Source organism: Capsella rubella, unplaced genomic scaffold, assembly GCF_000375325.1.
Source record: "Capsella rubella cultivar Monte Gargano unplaced genomic scaffold, Caprub1_0 scaffold_1, whole genome shotgun sequence".
Lineage (NCBI taxonomy): Eukaryota > Viridiplantae > Streptophyta > Magnoliopsida > Brassicales > Brassicaceae > Capsella > Capsella rubella.
Window position 1 is genome coordinate 17,074,457 of NW_006238923.1, and position 16,731 is coordinate 17,091,187.

At 37.9% G+C, this 16,731-nt stretch overlaps 6 protein-coding genes and 1 non-coding gene across 9 annotated transcripts; 2 read left to right on the top strand and 5 right to left on the bottom strand.

The window, feature by feature from the left end:
* Nucleotides 1-164: 164 nt before the first annotated feature.
* LOC17897968 (probable carboxylesterase 3) lies at nucleotides 165-1,177 on the bottom strand. Its single transcript, XM_006305899.2, has one exon. The coding sequence runs from the start codon at nucleotides 1,175-1,177 to the stop codon at nucleotides 227-229; it is 951 nt and encodes a 316-aa protein (XP_006305961.1). The 3' UTR covers nucleotides 165-226.
* A 675-nt stretch (nucleotides 1,178-1,852) lies between these two features.
* On the bottom strand, nucleotides 1,853-3,322 carry LOC17900107 (probable carboxylesterase 4, mitochondrial). Its single transcript, XM_006305912.2, has one exon. It carries the CDS (start codon nucleotides 3,128-3,130, stop codon nucleotides 2,003-2,005), a length of 1,128 nt encoding a protein of 375 aa, XP_006305974.1. The 5' UTR covers nucleotides 3,131-3,322; the 3' UTR covers nucleotides 1,853-2,002.
* A 109-nt stretch (nucleotides 3,323-3,431) lies between these two features.
* On the bottom strand, nucleotides 3,432-4,660 carry LOC17899821 (probable carboxylesterase 5). The gene has a single exon (XM_006304622.2). The coding sequence runs from the start codon at nucleotides 4,538-4,540 to the stop codon at nucleotides 3,575-3,577; it is 966 nt and encodes a 321-aa protein (XP_006304684.1). The 5' UTR covers nucleotides 4,541-4,660; the 3' UTR covers nucleotides 3,432-3,574.
* Nucleotides 4,661-4,732: 72 nt separating this feature from the next.
* On the bottom strand, nucleotides 4,733-9,769 carry LOC17897104 (prostaglandin reductase-3). 2 transcript variants are annotated; one of them, XM_006306937.2, is made up of 18 exons: nucleotides 9,610-9,769; nucleotides 8,983-9,156; nucleotides 8,723-8,904; nucleotides 8,466-8,571; nucleotides 8,287-8,363; nucleotides 8,019-8,106; nucleotides 7,469-7,655; nucleotides 7,238-7,364; nucleotides 6,954-7,022; nucleotides 6,760-6,861; nucleotides 6,575-6,670; nucleotides 6,348-6,422; nucleotides 6,101-6,220; nucleotides 5,882-6,010; nucleotides 5,715-5,792; nucleotides 5,456-5,542; nucleotides 5,245-5,331; nucleotides 4,733-5,091 (listed from the first exon to the last, which is right to left on the bottom strand). In XM_006306937.2, the coding sequence occupies exons 1-18, from the start codon at nucleotides 9,662-9,664 to the stop codon at nucleotides 5,041-5,043; spliced, it is 1,890 nt and encodes a 629-aa protein (XP_006306999.1). In that variant the 5' UTR covers nucleotides 9,665-9,769; the 3' UTR covers nucleotides 4,733-5,040. The 2 variants fall into 2 exon arrangements, with proteins under 2 accessions (XP_006306999.1, XP_023644750.1); XM_023788982.1 differs by lacking the exon at nucleotides 9,610-9,769 and having other exon boundaries at nucleotides 8,723-8,926; nucleotides 8,983-9,074.
* Nucleotides 9,770-9,958: 189 nt separating this feature from the next.
* TRNAR-CCU lies at nucleotides 9,959-10,031 on the top strand. The gene has a single exon. It is a non-coding gene; the product is annotated as a tRNA-Arg (tRNA).
* Nucleotides 10,032-10,137: 106 nt separating this feature from the next.
* LOC17900891 (LAG1 longevity assurance homolog 2) lies at nucleotides 10,138-12,627 on the bottom strand. Of its 2 annotated transcripts, XM_006305772.2 has the most exons (7): nucleotides 12,453-12,622; nucleotides 12,218-12,362; nucleotides 11,749-11,957; nucleotides 11,376-11,531; nucleotides 10,918-11,103; nucleotides 10,637-10,815; nucleotides 10,138-10,420 (listed from the first exon to the last, which is right to left on the bottom strand). In XM_006305772.2, exons 2-7 carry the CDS (start codon nucleotides 12,344-12,346, stop codon nucleotides 10,401-10,403), a joined length of 879 nt encoding a protein of 292 aa, XP_006305834.1. In that variant the 5' UTR covers nucleotides 12,347-12,362; nucleotides 12,453-12,622; the 3' UTR covers nucleotides 10,138-10,400. The 2 variants fall into 2 exon arrangements, with proteins under 2 accessions (XP_006305834.1, XP_023645774.1); XM_023790006.1 differs by having other exon boundaries at nucleotides 10,918-11,058; nucleotides 12,218-12,627.
* Nucleotides 12,628-13,108: 481 nt separating this feature from the next.
* Nucleotides 13,109-14,971, top strand: LOC17899562 (cytochrome P450 71B28). Its single transcript, XM_006305971.2, has 2 exons — nucleotides 13,109-14,127; nucleotides 14,218-14,971. The coding sequence occupies exons 1-2, from the start codon at nucleotides 13,243-13,245 to the stop codon at nucleotides 14,800-14,802; spliced, it is 1,470 nt and encodes a 489-aa protein (XP_006306033.1). The 5' UTR covers nucleotides 13,109-13,242; the 3' UTR covers nucleotides 14,803-14,971.
* The last annotated feature ends 1,760 nt before the right edge of the window (nucleotides 14,972-16,731 follow it).

A 16,731-nucleotide genomic window follows, 5' to 3' on the forward strand; every position in this document is an offset into this window, starting at 1 on the left:
TTTAACCAGATAGAACTAAACCGATTAATTGAACGCGTGAATTTAAAATTTGTTTACCTTTTCATGGATGATGAAATGTTTTAACTAAATTTGAAATGTCCGCATTTATACGATTGATTTTTTAGAACATAGTTTGGACTTTTAGATACACAAATCCACGAAAATAATTTAACACAATTATATTAAACTTTTCTTTATGAAGTTTTTGTTTAGTGTTAACGTTTTATTATCCTGTTATAAACTCCACAAAGGTCTTCATCATTTTGGAAGCATTTTGAGAATTAGGGTTATGGAGATGGAAGCAGTGTCCTTCCTCTTCATCTTCCACCACTTCCATCACACCTTGCCACCCACTCTTCTCCAGCTTCGCCGCGTAAGCCAACCCTTGCCGCCAAAACACATCTTTACCAGCCACCGCAACCAAAACCTTCTCACATCCCAATCTTGATAAATCCGACCCGGATCCAACAACATTAAACAAAGGATCATTCACTCCATCCACACTATTAGGGCTCACGATCTTTTCCCAAATATACGTGACTCTACTTCTGACTTCTCTGTCTTGCACGTCATGCTCGTCGATTGGATCTTTCCCCCAAAAGCCTGGATGCACCATAACTATCCCTTTGATTCTATAGCTTAGCTTCTCTTTAGCAGCTCTTATTCCCATATGATGTGATATATTGGCTCCTGCGCTATCTCCTGCGATGAAAACTCTGTTGAAATCTGCGTATTCGTTAATCCAATCATCAGAATGAGCAGCAAAGATCCACTGAACCGCGGACCAAGAATCATCGTAAGCTGCGGGAACCGGATGCTCCGGGGCAAGACGGTATTGAACCGATACGGCGAGGCAGTTAGCGGTTTTAACAACCTCCGTGAGGTAGTTATGGTAAACCGGAGAGAAAGGAGAGTGAGTGATGTAAGCTCCGCCGTGGAAGTAGATAAGTAGAGGTAGTTTGTTACCCTCCCTGACGAGTTTTGTGGATTTATGAGGGAGAAACATACGAACAGAGAGATTGTGCTCCGGGGAGTATACGAGATCTTTTGAAACTACGTCGTTTTTCGGGTTTAAAGACGCCGGGATGATGTCGTTGCCGCCAAGTCGCTCGACACGGCCATTCTTGTGAGTTCGGATGAACGGTAGATGATGATCTGTGGTGTGATCAGATTCCATCTTCGTTTTTTTTTTTGTTAAAGAAAACAGAGTGAAATGTCGTTTGTATGAGATTTTAATTATAAGTTAGATCAAAATGATGAACCCTAACTTTCAGAGAGTTGAAATTGTCTAGATTCTATCATTATCATTTCTAAGTGTCATTTTGTTAGTAAGTGTTACGTATGCTAACAAATCAGTAGTTTCTTTTAGTAAAATGATAAAATCACAGGTTGCTTGACTTATATTGCTTTCCATTTTTGGACTAAGCACCGAACCAATCGTGTAGACCAAAAGGTCCAAAACACCTGTCATTGTAAAATGTATCTACACATTGTTTACCTTTACATAAATCTCTTCTGTATTTTATACATGTATGAACCCGTCATATGATGACATATAGATATCTCGTATTCGACATATACTAAATACTATTATATGTTTAGAGAGAAAATGCAAGATATCTAACATCGCTATGACTACTTTTTTTTAATTTTTGGGCTCACATAGTTGGTCGAGAGAAACTAAGAAGTTGAAAGATACACTTATCAAGGTTGTGGTAACACATTGACACACGAGACCACTAATGACTAGTGGTCACCACGGCCACGATTACCACTAATTGTCCACCGACAAAAAACCTCAACATCTCTTGGACCTTTTGTGTTACTTATTTTGCTATGGAGAAGAAAAAAAAAGAGACAAAAGGACCACAAGTCTCATTCATCTATTTGATTTCTTGAACCTAAAATCAGATTACCAAAACAAAACACAAAGAAGACATAAAAATGTATTCACATCACACTTTGACGACAGAACAATAAAAAGAACAGTTTTAGAGATTCATTAACCGGAGATAAACTCCACAAACTTCTTCATGAACTTGGGAGTATTTTCAGAACTAGGGTTTAAGAGATGGAAGCAATGATCTTCACCTTCTTCCTCCATAACCTCCACCGTTCCTTGCCACCCACTCTTCTTCAGCTTCCCCGCGTAAGCTAATCCTTGTCTAACAAACACATCTTTCCCAGCCACCGCAACCAAAACCTTGTCACATCCCATCCCGGAAAAATCCGACCCGGATCCAACCACATTAAACCACGGATCATTCACTCCATCAACACTATTCGGACTCGCAATTTTTTCCCAAACCTCAGCAACTCCGCTTCTGATCTCTCTGTCTTGCACATCTTGTTCATCGACAGGATCTTTTCCCCAAAAAGCTGGATGAACTATCACAGTCCCTTTGATTCTTGGCTTAAGGTTCTCTTTACCTGCTCTCATTGCCATGTGATGCGATATATTACCGCCGGCGCTATCTCCGGCGAGGTAAACTCTGTCGAAATCGGCGTATTTGTTAATCCAATCTTCTTGACCAGACCCATTGGAATGTGAGGCAATCCACTGAATCGCGGACCATGCATCCTCATACGCCGCTGGAACCGGATCCTCCGGCGCACGGCGGTATTGAACAGATACGGCGAGGCAGTTAGCGGATTTGACGACCTCGGTGAGGAAATTGTGGTAGATTGGGGAGAAAGGTGACTCTATGATCCAAGCTCCGCCGTGGAAGTAGATAAGTAGAGGGAGTTTGCTACTGGCGGAGAGTTGTGTGGTTTTGTGAGGGAGGAAGAGACGAGCGGAGAGGTTACGCTCCGGCGAGTAGACAACGTCTTTTGAAACGACGTCGTTTTGTGGGTTTAGAGAAGCCGGGACGGTTTCGGTGCCGGCGAGACGCTCGATACGACCGTCTTTGTAAACCCGGATGAACGGAGGATGCTCGGAGATTATTTCAGAGGAAGAGTGTGAACAGATACAACGAAGAGTGGTTGGAGTTGATAACCTACTAAAGTTGCGGCCGGAGAAAGCGATTGTTGTCGGTGATGTGTAAGAGCGAGGGATCTGACGAAATAAGCGGAAGAAGAGAGTTTGTGAAGCCAATGAAGAGGAGGAACAAGCGATTCGTCGGAGCATGGTTACCGAAGTCTTTTATCCGGCGAAGATTGATAGCTAGAGAAAGATGTACTTTCTGGATAAGGAATTCATGAAAATAAGTAACCGACCCGGTTTAAGTTTTTGATTGAATGTGTTTTTTTTTTCCTAATTGACTAATTTTGTTGGCACATTCATCTGAGATATGTTTTGTCTTGTTGTGTTCTGTCATGAAGGGTAGGTATTCTTAGACGTCATGTCACATTGTCAATGGAGTTGAGGAATAGAATCGGACCATAGTCTCTACATTACATCAAAAACTTTATTTATATGATTTTCTCCATGTCATCAACAAATTACCAATATTTTATTACATGAAAACATAAGGATTACATAACCAAAATCAAATTAAAAAAAGAAACAAATACCATAGTACTTTAGAATCATCAAGATTCAAGAACATATATATATAAAAAATATCATTCTTCAACCACTGATGAAGTCGACAAGCTTGTTCAAAAACTTCAAAGCCTTATCAGAATCAGGTTTCTGCAAATGAAACACATGTCCTTCATCTTTCTCCTCAACCACTTCCACAGTCCCTCCCCACTGACTCTTCTCCAGCTTCGCCGCGTAAGCCAAAGCTTGCCTCGCAAACACATCTTTCCCAGCCACCGCAACCAAAACCTTCTCACAACCCAACCCCGTAAAATCCGACCCGGATCCGTTTACGTTAAACAACGGGTCGTCAGTTCCGTTGACACTATTCGGACTCGCGACTTTTTCCCAAACCTCCGCGATTCCGCTTCTCGTCTCTTTGTCTTGCACATCGAACTCATCGACCGGATCTGTTCCCCAGAAAGCTGGATGAACAACTCCGATTCCTTTGATTTTGATACCTAGCTTCTTCTCTTCACCGGCTTTCATCGCCAGGTGATGCGATATGTTACCTCCGGCGCTGTCTCCGGCGAGGAACACTCTCCCGAAATCGGCGTGTTTGTTAATCCAATCTTCAGGACCACCAGATCCGTTAGCATGAGAGAAAGTCCACTGGATCGCGGACCATACATCTTCGTACGCCGCCGGAACCGGATGTTCCGGCGCACGACGGTACTGAACCGATACGGCGAGGCAGTTAGCGGATTTAGCAACCGCCGCGACGTAGTTATGGTAGATTGGGGAGAAAGGCGACTCGATGATCCAAGCTCCGCCGTGGATGTAGATAAGCAGAGGCAGTTTTTTCTCGCCGTCGGCGGCGGCGGCGGCTTTATGAGGGAGAAAAAGACGAACGGAGAGGTTGTGCTCGGGGGAGTATACAACGTCTTTTGAAACGACGTCGTTTGATGGATCTAGAGACGTCGGGATGATGTCGTTGCCGATAAGTCGCTTGATGGTACCGTCTTTGTAAATACGAACAAAAGGAAGAAACTCAGAGACGATTTCAGATTCCATTGATGAGTATTGAGTAGTGTGGTTGGAACTGTTTGTGAGTGACGCATTATTTATTTATTCCTAGTGACGGCTACTTAACACGTAGCGTTGATTGAGTATGAGACTTGACAGTTGACACGTAGCATTTTTCTTGTTTCTCTTTCCAATAGTAGTAGTACATTATTCTCAACATCACAGATTTATGAAACAATATTTGTTTTAGATACTTCCTTCAAATTTTATATTAAAATACAGTAATTGGTCATTTGTTGAAATACAATATTATTGATGGTGAAACAATGAAACAACACTATTCTGTCGTTTCTTTTATTTTTGTGGTGTGGTGTAAATAATGTACCTTTTACGTTTAACTTGGAAAAAAGCAAAAAAAAAATAAAAAAATTGTTCTCCTCTGTTTTGTAAGTATAAAGAACCATTTACTTACTGTATGTATACTCTTTGTTGCCTCCTATAGACTCTTCTTGATACCAAACTGGATTTATACTTCGTCAATGTTTTGCTTACAGTCTCGGCGTTTTCTTCTCGAATGTCGGATCCATGCAAACGACAACCTGCGCAAATTTCTTTTGTTTAACACCAAACTATAAATGTAAACACTGTGACAATGTTCAGGACTCATCAGGAGCATCATATTTGTATGCGTTCACGTTAATGGTTATTCATTACTCTTAAACTTTTCGGTTAGTAAGAAAGACAGTTTTTACCTTTCCAGTGCTTTTACCCGAATGCAGATACTCAACAGCATCTGCAACAGCGTTTAGACCTACAAACTTTTTCTGATCAATCCCAACCTACCAATGATGCAAGTAAAGGAAGTTAAGTGAGTGTTTGGAAATTAGTTTAGTGAAGAATCAGTTTCGTGAACAAACTGTATGTAAGCAAAAGAAATTCCAGACTAAATAAAGGATGCATTACCTTAAGCTTTCCGAGAGAGTATAGATTGAATAGCTTGTCAAGATTCGGTTTCCACAGTTGACTATATTGCACCAGAAAGAAACCAGCCTGAAACAATTGTTGTTTGTTTAGTTATAGGAACTTAAATCAACATGTTAGACGCAGTAGTTTGAATTGAAACAACAGTGTCAAACTCTAGACAACTTCATAAATACCAAAACCAGGATTGAATGCAAAAACAGAGACACCAAAGGAGAATAGCATGGCCGTTTCAACATACCACAGTTTGGCTTTTTGCTAATATTTTCTCGCACAGCCCTGGATAGTTTCCAGGTTGCCATCCCTTCTCCCCTTGATACTGAAAGAGAAAAATCAAAGTTATATATATATACGTCTGGCAATTTAAAACCCCGAATAGAACAAACAAAGAGTGATATAATAGTGAACCTGAGAGATCATTCCAATCACAATGAGTCGTCCATAAACAGCAAGCGCATTCAAGCACATATCAAACATTTGACCACCTACTGATTCATATATAACATCTACACCCTTTGGAAACTCCTTTTTCAATACCTGGTAAAATTATAACAGCATTGTCAAGTTGTCGGGTACCCACATATATACTAATAAAGTTAAAACTAGAGTTTGTCTACTTGGACCTACCGTCTTGATATCCTCGGCTCTATAGTCGATAACACGATCAACCCCAAGCTCTTTCAATAGCTTGGCCTTATCTGATCCTCCACAAGTTGCAATCACCTTATTTCCTGCTAACTTTGCAAGCTGCATAGAAAATTCTAGATTTCAGCTAGCGCACATATTTCCACAAACTAAATAGAAATGATATATGTTATGGTTAGTACTTTAAACAACCACATAGTTTTATGCAATCAAATTTAGGTATCTATACCTGGACTGCGAATTGTCCAGTCCCTCCTGCAGCAGCAGTCACAAGTACTGTTTCACCTGATTTCATTTGTCCTGCCTGTGAATCCCATAAGATAATGAAAATTGCATATTAAATATGACAGCTTAAGAACCTTAGACATGAATTGAAAATAAAGACTAAAGGTGTAGAAAAATGACAGACTATGAAAACAGACAGTTAATAACACTAATTAGTAGATCAATTACAACCTTTTCAAGGGCGATTAAAGCAGTTAAACCCGAGGTAAGCATGGCAACAACTTCTGCATCCGGTCTTGGAACAGGAAGCACGTGCTTAGAAGAAACCTATTTTCACAAAAGACAGGTTCACATGATTACTGAAGCCTTGAAAAAATCCCAACATTTTGGCATATGATTTAGGAGTGTTCTCATACAATCATGTATTCAGAATATGCTCCAAATGTCATAACAGCAGCTGGAGTCCCAACTTCCAAATTCCTAACAGATTCTCCCACTGCTGCAATTATTCCAACTCCCTGGAAAAGTGAAGCAATTTAGCAGTTTGATGTGGCCCCGATAAAGCATGGTCTGTTAAGAGCTGTGGAAGTTAAAATTGAACAAAATCTACCTCAAATCCAGCATCAAAGGGAAGCTTCAGTGAACCGCCGCCAAAGTAACGACCTGAGCTGAAGTTTACCTGCTCATGGTAAACAACAAGGACAGAATATAGAAGTTAAGGGTGAGTTGCCTATTAACTGAGAAGAAAAATGTTACAAGAAACAATTGAAAAGACGGTCTTTCCTTATTATTCTGAGATAGAACTATAATTTTTCGCGTTATAAGTGAAACGATAAGCAAAACAACAAAAAAAAGTTTGAATAGGGTAGACAATAACAAAAATAAAGATCTTACATCACTTGCGTTAACACCAGCATAGACGATTTTCAGGAGAACTTGGTGTGGTCCAATGGGTAGTTTTAGCGGTGCGCGGACTATGCGGGTAGCATTGCGGAAGTTATGAGACAAGGCGTGTACTATTCTGAAGGTGAGAGTAGGCCATCAGTATGTGTACTCCACGAGGCAATATAAATACAACATTCATCCAAAATTTGTTCTGGGTCTCATAGTCATATACTAACTTACATTTTCTCGAAGTTTTGAGGAAGTTCAATCTTGGAAGATACTTTAAAAGAAGGTCTATTTTTGGAACTTGAACCAACCAAGTACTTTGCCTCTTCCATTGGAGTTGGCCAATACTCCAAACCCCTGCGGTTGGTAATCCATAGACAAGCCCCTGCCTTGTTCTCATCGGTTATAAGCTCAAAAGCACCTAAATAAAAAATATGGCAAACCCATGAATTTTCATTAATGGCTTGATCTCATACTATTATCCTTCCTATATCGAGAACAACTTGCAATGTCGATGGATAGTAAAGGTGAGATCATATAACAATCCATACAATAGACAGATAAAATAGTTTTAAGAAGTAAGAGCATTCATGTGTTCCAATTCTTTCTGCTCCCAACTAATTCTCCATATTTTACTGAACCAACCAACCATGTCAAGCAAGCATAAAAAAGAAGAATTTGCTGGTATGGAAATATATACAGAAAGCGTAAAGATTCCAGCAGACATATGCAGCTGATCCCAAGATACAAGTCCAAGGAATTATAATCAGATATGCATACACACCTTTAATCAACATGTCCATTGACATGAAACCGCCTATTGCCTGAAGCATTGAAGCAGTCATACCTTCAGCTAAGTCTGTCTTGATAAACTGCACAGCGAAAGTGCAGAAGCAAAGATTTAGACAACACTCAGCAAATAGTATTTTGGTTGTGACAGACACATTCGTAACAGAGTTTTTTGAAGTAACAAGTATTTTGATAAGAGAAAAACGAAAAATCTAATCGAGCATAAGGAAACATTTTGGGAGACATTAAGATATTCTTCTTACTTCAGGGCAAAGCACATTGATGCGGATCCCTTGACGCCTATAATACGCTAATGATCTAGTGAATAAGACGACACCAGCTGTAGACATGTAACATATTTGTATAAGTCAAAAAGATAAATGGTATAATTCAATGAACATGTATGAAAGAAATAATAAAAACACAAGTAAAAAAATAAAACCTTTAGAGGCAGCGTAGATAGGGTCAATGGGCATTGGATAAAGACCCGCAGCTGATCCCATGTTAATGATAACTCCAGGCTTTAGTTTGGCTTTCATAGCTTTGATCTACACAACATTGGAAAACCATAATAATCACAAGTTTCGTATAAAACCGAGATACTAAAAATCGGAACTCAACAAACCGAGGAAAATGATAGGAGTCCTGAGGAAAAAAGAAGATATATTTGTTAAGAGTAGTATTGAAGCAAAGACTTACTGCAAGTTGTGTGCCTTCAATTACTGCAACGAGATCCACATTAACAGTGTGTTTCCACGATTTAGATCCATCAGTGTCATCTTTATCAAATCTTACAGGGTTGCCAATCCCAGCATTGTTAATGCAGATGTCCAGTGTTCCATATGTGGCTAAATGCTTCTCGAAAGCAGCCATGAGATCTCCTGCTCATAATACAGGAGAACACTACAATAACTAAGACAGAGTTTTCTATATCATCTTCAAGCTAAATACACACTCACCTCGATTAGTAACATCACATTTCACAAAGATAGCAGAAGGAAAGCTTAACCCGGGATGGAACTTGGCATTCGCCTTCCGAGAAAGAGAAGTAGTCTCTTGTCCTTTCTCCTCCGAAAAATCAACCACAGTTACAAAAACTCCTTTTTCAGCAAGAGCTAAGCAGAGAGCTCGACCTACACAAAATCACATTGTATTACTTAGTTTTGTTACTCATTTTTAATGCAAAGACATCAAGAAGTTTGTAATATAGGAAACATAACCAAACTATAGACACAGTCCAAAAAAGAAGTAAACAGAAACGCAATAGTACTGATGTGGTTTTAACACATACACATACAGACACACACAGAGGAATATAGTAGTGTCTTTCATCATCTTAAAAAGCTTTCAATAACATATGCATAAGACCCAGTCCTATAATTACATCCAAAGAAACATACAAAGACGCACCAACTTGTATACGTAAATCTAAGCAGGATAAATCCAGCGTCAGCAAAATCTAACAATTGTTTTCACCAAACACAAAAAATTTCCCAAAAGGTTTCCTTTTTTTATTTAAAGTAAGAGAATTTTACGAATCCACCAGACAAAAACCAGATATAAATCGGGAAAATGATAAAATCTACCGATGCCGGAGGCGCCGCCAGTGACGAGAGCGGATAAACCAGGCTTGATCTCCATTGAATAAAGTTAGACTAAGCTTCGATTGGTTAGAGTTTCTTCTTCCGAGAAGTTGGAACAGTGGTTGTCAGGTTTAAGAAGAAGAAGATGAAGATTGAATTGTTGATCCTCCTCGAGAAACTCAAGAAGCTATTGTGACACGTCTGCAATAATTACGACAGTCTGACATTTGCCAAACCCGGTTTGTCCTAATCCAAACCTGAATCCGGTTAATCTGCACGGAAAAATTAGTAACGGCCAAAAATTACCAATGGTGTGGTAAAATATATTAACGAGGTGATTGTTGTCAACCAAGCGCCTGTAGCTCAGTGGATAGAGCGTCTGTTTCCTAAGCAGAAGGTCGTAGGTTCGACCCCTACCTGGCGCGTTTACATTTTACATTTTCTCTTTTTCACATATTTTACTATTATATAACTCTCAAGACACATATTGGTTTAATCGATTTGTATTTGTGGTTTATGGTCTGATCAAAATCCAATCAGACCATCTTCTTTTGAGTTAACACTGTCAACTAAATTTAGTTATGACCCCGTACACAAAGGGGTTGAATTCTCGTTTACAAAACTAAAATACAAGATACAGTTTTCCTATTTCACTGTCCAAATTTGCAAAAAAAAACAAAAAAAAAATCTCTTACTTCTCTCTACTCCAGGCTAATGAGTGCATTGCTACAAAGTGTCATTTTGAGATATGTGGAAACCAATTTTTCACCATGGCCTCCAGGTTCTAGCAAATCCTAATCATCGTCCTCTGAATCTGCCATTGGTGCGATAGAAAAAAAAGAAAGAATTACTCAAAACTTCCAAAGACACATTAGGCCGAGTTACCATAATTAGTGATCGACATTAGTATAATGCGTTCGTCATGGTTCAATGCTCATGTTACAGATTTTAGCAACCATTGATCTCTTATAAATTATAAGCAAAACATATGATCTTAACAAAACTAAAACCGATGACAAAAAAGTGTTACCTGATCTTATGTCTTCTCCCACTTTTCCTCTGTTTTCAAGCTGTCTTATGATCATTGCACAAATGAGATACCACCAATATATGTGGAAAACTAATAGCATTAGCAACAATGTATTGAATGCATAGTACATCAATGAGCCTTTAACTGATGCCATATCCAAATATCCCAGTAGTTCCAAGCTGAAAAAGCAGCGCATATCGATAAATCATATATACATGCATGAAATCGGTATAGAGTAAGAGATTTTGACCATTGTAGTTGTAAATAAACTGTGTGTGTACCTCGTAGCCCTGATGATCCAAAATGGGAAGTATACCAACCGCAGCAAAAACCAAGAGATAGCAAATAATCCAAAACAAACACTTGCTCCAAGTTCTTTTCCCGAATACTTGAAAATCTTTGCAGATTCCATAAACACGTCGCTGGCATCATGAATGGCGAGGATTATCGATCCGATTCGAAAGAAGCTGCATATTAACACAATCAGTGCCTCTATATCCCATTTGATCTACATCCACAACTTACTTAAGTTGCATGCCATTCAAAAGTTGGAATTACCGTCTACCTAGGCACAAAAACAGTAACAAGAAAGCAAATGCGTATAGAAATAGGCTGGTGTTAGTTTTATTTTCGTGTTACATAAACAAAACCTCTAGTGAAGTTAGTCTTATCTTTTGCTATTTAAGTTAGAATCCAATCTTTGCAACATAATGCAAATAGACAAAATCAAAATCTGTACCCCACTAAGTATGAGGAGGCAATGAGGATGATGGTAATTATGTGATGAGACATCATAACCGCAAAGTCCTTTCTTCTGGTCTCCCACGCAAGCAACGCAGCAACACTATAAACATAGAACCCGCACTGGCACATATAGAAAAGCTCTAAACAAGACCTACAAGAAAAACATTAGTAACTTGAAGTTAATCATGAGCTAAGGTTATCATTCACTATTCCAATCACATGTTCTAGAAACCTACTAAGAAGTGACATCAAATTGATTTAATAATCTCCATGGCTCCAGTACTCATATCTTAATCAAGAAGTCAAAGGTAACCAATCTTTTTCCATTACATGCTAATCAAGAAATGAAAAGTAAATAGATTACTCACTTGAGCTCTTGATTAGGCCATCCGTCAAAGTAGAGTTTAAGATCTCCAAACCACGGCTCTGGATAAACGAATTCGAGAACAAGTAACTCACAACTAGCATAGTACAACAGTTTCCACAAGGACTCTTTGCATTTGATAATTTTCCCACGAGTAGCATCGTTTAGTTTTAGTGGAGAAGAACCTGTACTCAAAAGCCAAACAGCTATCCTCTGCAAGACACAAATCAACAAACAATGAAACACATTAATCAGTATCAACACCAGTTTTTGCAAATGTGAGCAAGATACACAAAACATCGATAACAACGGCCTCCTAAAGAAACTAGCTACAAGACTCTATGTTCTTTCACCTAACAGTAACATAGTTGATGTTTTGGCCCAATAACACAAATGCAACGCTTAAAACTATGTTCTTTTCTCAGCTTTGTGACTCAGAAGCTTCATGAAAAAGAAAAGCTAGTGTTTCTTACATGAAAGACGAATTTATCGAGGAACAGCCTCGAGAGAAAGAATCCAAAGGCAAAACAGACAGCTGTTTGGAAATGCGAAGGTTTAAGACTTCCGACATCATTATCGCTTGACGATACAGATTCAACCATGTTCCGGCGACACAAACTATGCCGGAGAAAAATAAACCTCGGTTTTCACGGAGAGAGCATTAAAGAAAACAAACAGAAGATAGAAAGAGAGTTGTGTTATGTCGACCTTCCCAGCTGGAAACAGGACCAAGAAGTAGTGTTGCAGAAGAAGAAGGAAGAAGAACCACCGAAAGGAGCGAGAATGAAGAGGAATGGATCATTAAAAAAAAATGGAGAGGAGATGACAGATGAGCCTATAAAGACGGAGGCATTGAGAGAGTTTTAATGGCAGAGAGATTCGATATGCGTCATTTATCATGCCTCTTTTTCCAACTTGTTTTTATTCTACTTTTTAACTATTCATTACGGTTTTATATTTTATTTTTATGTCAAAATAAACTATGAAATGACATCCTAATTTCTATGTGAAATGAACTTTGAAATGACATCCTTAAGTATGTGAAAAAAATGAAGGAATTGTATTTAGAATGGTACTTTTTAAAAGTCGCTGCGTTGAAGAAAATGTCTCCTCTTTTTGAGGTAGAAGAAAATGAATAAAATATATATATTAAAATAAAAAAAAGTCTCTGCGTTGCAATTAGAAGGAGATATGTATAGTCTGTGATGTTTGGTAGAGAAAATGTATATTCAAGAAGACTTGAAATTATCAGAGAAACGTATTTATTTCCGCAAAACGTATTGAGTCAAGATTCCAAATCTTTAATCAAATCGAACCACAAGAGTCTTGGATATTTGGCTAAATTATGTAGACTATGGCGGACAGTGACTTATGAGTTGAATAAATAATTGAGCTTTAAGGAAAATACATGATAAATAATAGACTATTATTTAGACGTTTAACTTAAATTAGAGACAACGGAACAAAAAAAAAAAAAACCAAGAACAGAGCCAGGAAAATGTCTGTCTTCCTCTGTTTCCTCTTCCTCTCACCCCTTATCTTAATCTTCTTGAACGTTTTCAAACCTTCGAGATGGAAGCTTCCTCCGGGTCCAAAGAAGCTTCCCATCATCGGTAACTTACACCAACGCCGGGAACTACATCCCAGGAATCGCCATAATCTCTCTGAAGTGTACGGACCAGTGGTGCTTCTCCAATTCGGATTCGTCCCCGTGGTCGTGATCTCTTCGAAAGAAGCAGCAGAGGAAGTTCTAAAGATCCACGATCTTGAGTGTTGTAGTCGACCAGAGACGGCAGGGACCAGAGCAACTTTTTACAACTTTAAAGACATCGGGTTCGCACCCTACGGTGAAGAGTGGAGAGCGATGCGGAAGCTCTCGGTGGTCGAGCTCTTTAGCTTGAAAAAGCTTCAATCTTTCAGGTACATCAGAGAGGAAGAGAACGACTTGTGTGTCAAGAAACTCTCTGAGTTTGCTACGAGCCGATCTCCAGTGAATCTTGAGAAAACCCTTTTCACTTTAGTGGGAAATATAGTATGTCGGATCGGGTACGGGATAAATCTCTATGAGTGTGAGTTCGTTGATGAAGATAGGATCGCGGATCTTGTGCACAACTCTGATGTTATCATAGGAGATTCTCTCTTTTCTGATTTCTTTCCCGGAAGAATCGGTAGGCTCATCGACTGGATCTCTGGTCAGAGCCAGAGACTGAACAATCTTTTCTCGGAATTAGACACTTTCTTTCAGAATATTCTTGACGAGCATCTTAAGCCTGGAAGAGAGAGCACTGATATTATTGACGTGATGATCAATATGATGAAGAAGCAAGAGAAAGATGGAGATTCTCTCAAGTTCACCACTGATCATCTCAAAGGGATGATCTCGGTAAACCCTTTAGTCTTTTTTCAAATTTTTAATATATCGAACCTTTAAGCAACATACCATTTGTGACTTTGTGTTTTGTGTTTGTGTCAGGACATATTTCTAGCAGGAGTTGGCGCAAGCGCTGCCACAGTGGTATGGGCAATGACTGAGCTGATCAGAAACCCGAGAGTGATGAAGAAAGTGCAAGACGAGATTCGGACAACACTTGGGGATAAGAAGGAGAGAATCAAAGAAGAAGATTTAAACCAACTTAACTACTTTAAGCTCATGGTGAAGGAGGTAGTGAGGTTACATCCATCAGCTCCACTCTTGCTCCCAAGAGAGACGTTGTCTCATGTCAAGATCCAAGGCTACGATATTCCTGCGAAAACTCAGATCATGATCAACGCTTACGCGATTGCTCGTGATCCAAAGCTCTGGGAAAACCCTGATGAGTTTAACCCTGACAGGTTCTTCCACAGTTCCATAGATTATAAAGGACTAAACTTTGAGCTTATACCGTTTGGATCTGGTAGGAGAATATGTCCAGGGATGACTATGGGAATCATACTTATTGAGTTGGCATTGTTGAATTTGCTTTACTTCTTCGATTGGGGATTGCCGGAGAAGGATGAAGCCAACAAGATCCCCGGAAATGAAAATATTCTCGACTTCGTTCAAGTTTTTCACCACTGAATATATATGTAGACTATATACTCTTAGAATCTAGTATATTCAATATTAAAATTAGTTAGTTGTTTTAGACAACTAGATTCTAAGAGTATATTCAATGGTAAACTTATGAAAGGTGTCTAAGGGGGTGTTATTGGATGGAGAATTTTAAGGGATTTTAATTACGGGTGGATTTTAAAGTTCAATAGCCATTAAATACAATTAAGATGGATTTGGTATGAAAGAGATGAAATCCTTTGAAAAGTGTTAGGATTGTGTTTGTACGTGTTTTAGATGTAAAATACATTAAAATCTTAAAGAAAACAAAATCCATTGAAAATTGAATAACGCTTGTTTTAAAATACTTTAAAATACATCCAACAAATGTTAAATCCAATAACAGCAGATTTTATTGTGGTTTTTAAAATACATAGTTAAATAACGCTAGATTTTGAAATACATACAAATCAATTAAAATACAAGGTTGAATAACACCCCCTAAAACAACTAACTAATTTTAATATTGTTTTAATTTTTAGACACTCATAAAATGAGTCCTATTTAAGACACAAATCACAAATATTAGACCAATTTTATAATTAAGAATTATTTGCATCAAAACCCACTTTCCCAACTTTTTATAACACATACACCTACTTTCTACTACCTCTATACTTTATGTAGAAAAAATTACTATTCCATCCCTCTTCATTTTTTTTTCTTTTCTTATTTCACTTTATCCAAACACTAAATTATTTTCTTTTTCCTTATATTTGTCACTTTTTTCTCTCTCTTTGTCAAACTCACATGTCTTCTTCATTATCTTCGTATCTCTTTCATCACACACACTTCATTTTTTATTTTATTTTTCTTCCCCTTCCTCTCTTTATCTCTCATCTTGACACTAATAAGATTGAATTTGATTTGAACAGTTCCATCTCAAACATAATTTTCTTCGGCGGTGAAGCTCACAAAATAGTTATTTATTTGTGTTTTTGTTATACTTTGTAAATGTTTGTGTATTTTCTTCCCAAATTTGTGAGTATTTCTGACCTATCCATACAACCCTTTACACATGGTTATCATTCGTAGCAAACCAAACTGAACTAAATAATATCAGAGCAGAACCTTCAACGAAAGAAAAGAGAATAATGATCCATTGTCAGCTCCAAATCTCAAAAGTAAATGCAAGTGAACATAACTACAATTATATAAATTTTTGCTATACAATTGCTCTGTTTATTATCAACAAGATTACTTAGGTATCCATATGGACATGATTGTATGGATGATAACTAACTGACAACTCAAGATCAACAAAGAAATAACAATGGATACCTTTGTGGAATCAAAATTCAAGATCAATTAAAAACTTCCGTTTTAGGATTTCGGGTCATGGTTTTATGGTTTCTTTGTGTAATGAGTCCATTGCTCACTTATATATGATCCATTGGTATTACATTGATTAGTTTTATACATTTTTGAGTTTCGTGTTTAGGGTTTATGAATTTGGGTTTATGATTTTTGGTTTCGAGTTTAGGGTTTGAGATTTATTGTTAATATTTTTTGAAATACTTGTGGATAGAGTCGGTTATTCTTTAAATTCTATAGTGTCTAGGATTTATAGTTCAGGGTTTTGTGTTTAGGGTTTTCAGTTTAGGGCTTAGAGTTTAAGGTTTAGTGTTATTGTTTTGTTTTAGCTTTTATGGTTTAAGTTTACATTTTAGTGTTTAGGGTTTAGAATTTAGTGGTTGGGTTTAGGGTTTAAGGTTTAAGGACATGTTGTGTATATGTTTTAGCATTTGTAAAGAAATTTCATACTTCCACGATGCCTCTCCTTATAACTTTTTTCAAATAATTTATTTACTTTCACTCTAGCTTCGTGTCATCTTCCAATGTTTTTCTTGTTAGCTTAATTTGCGTATTCCATTCTTTTCTCTTTTCACTTAGATA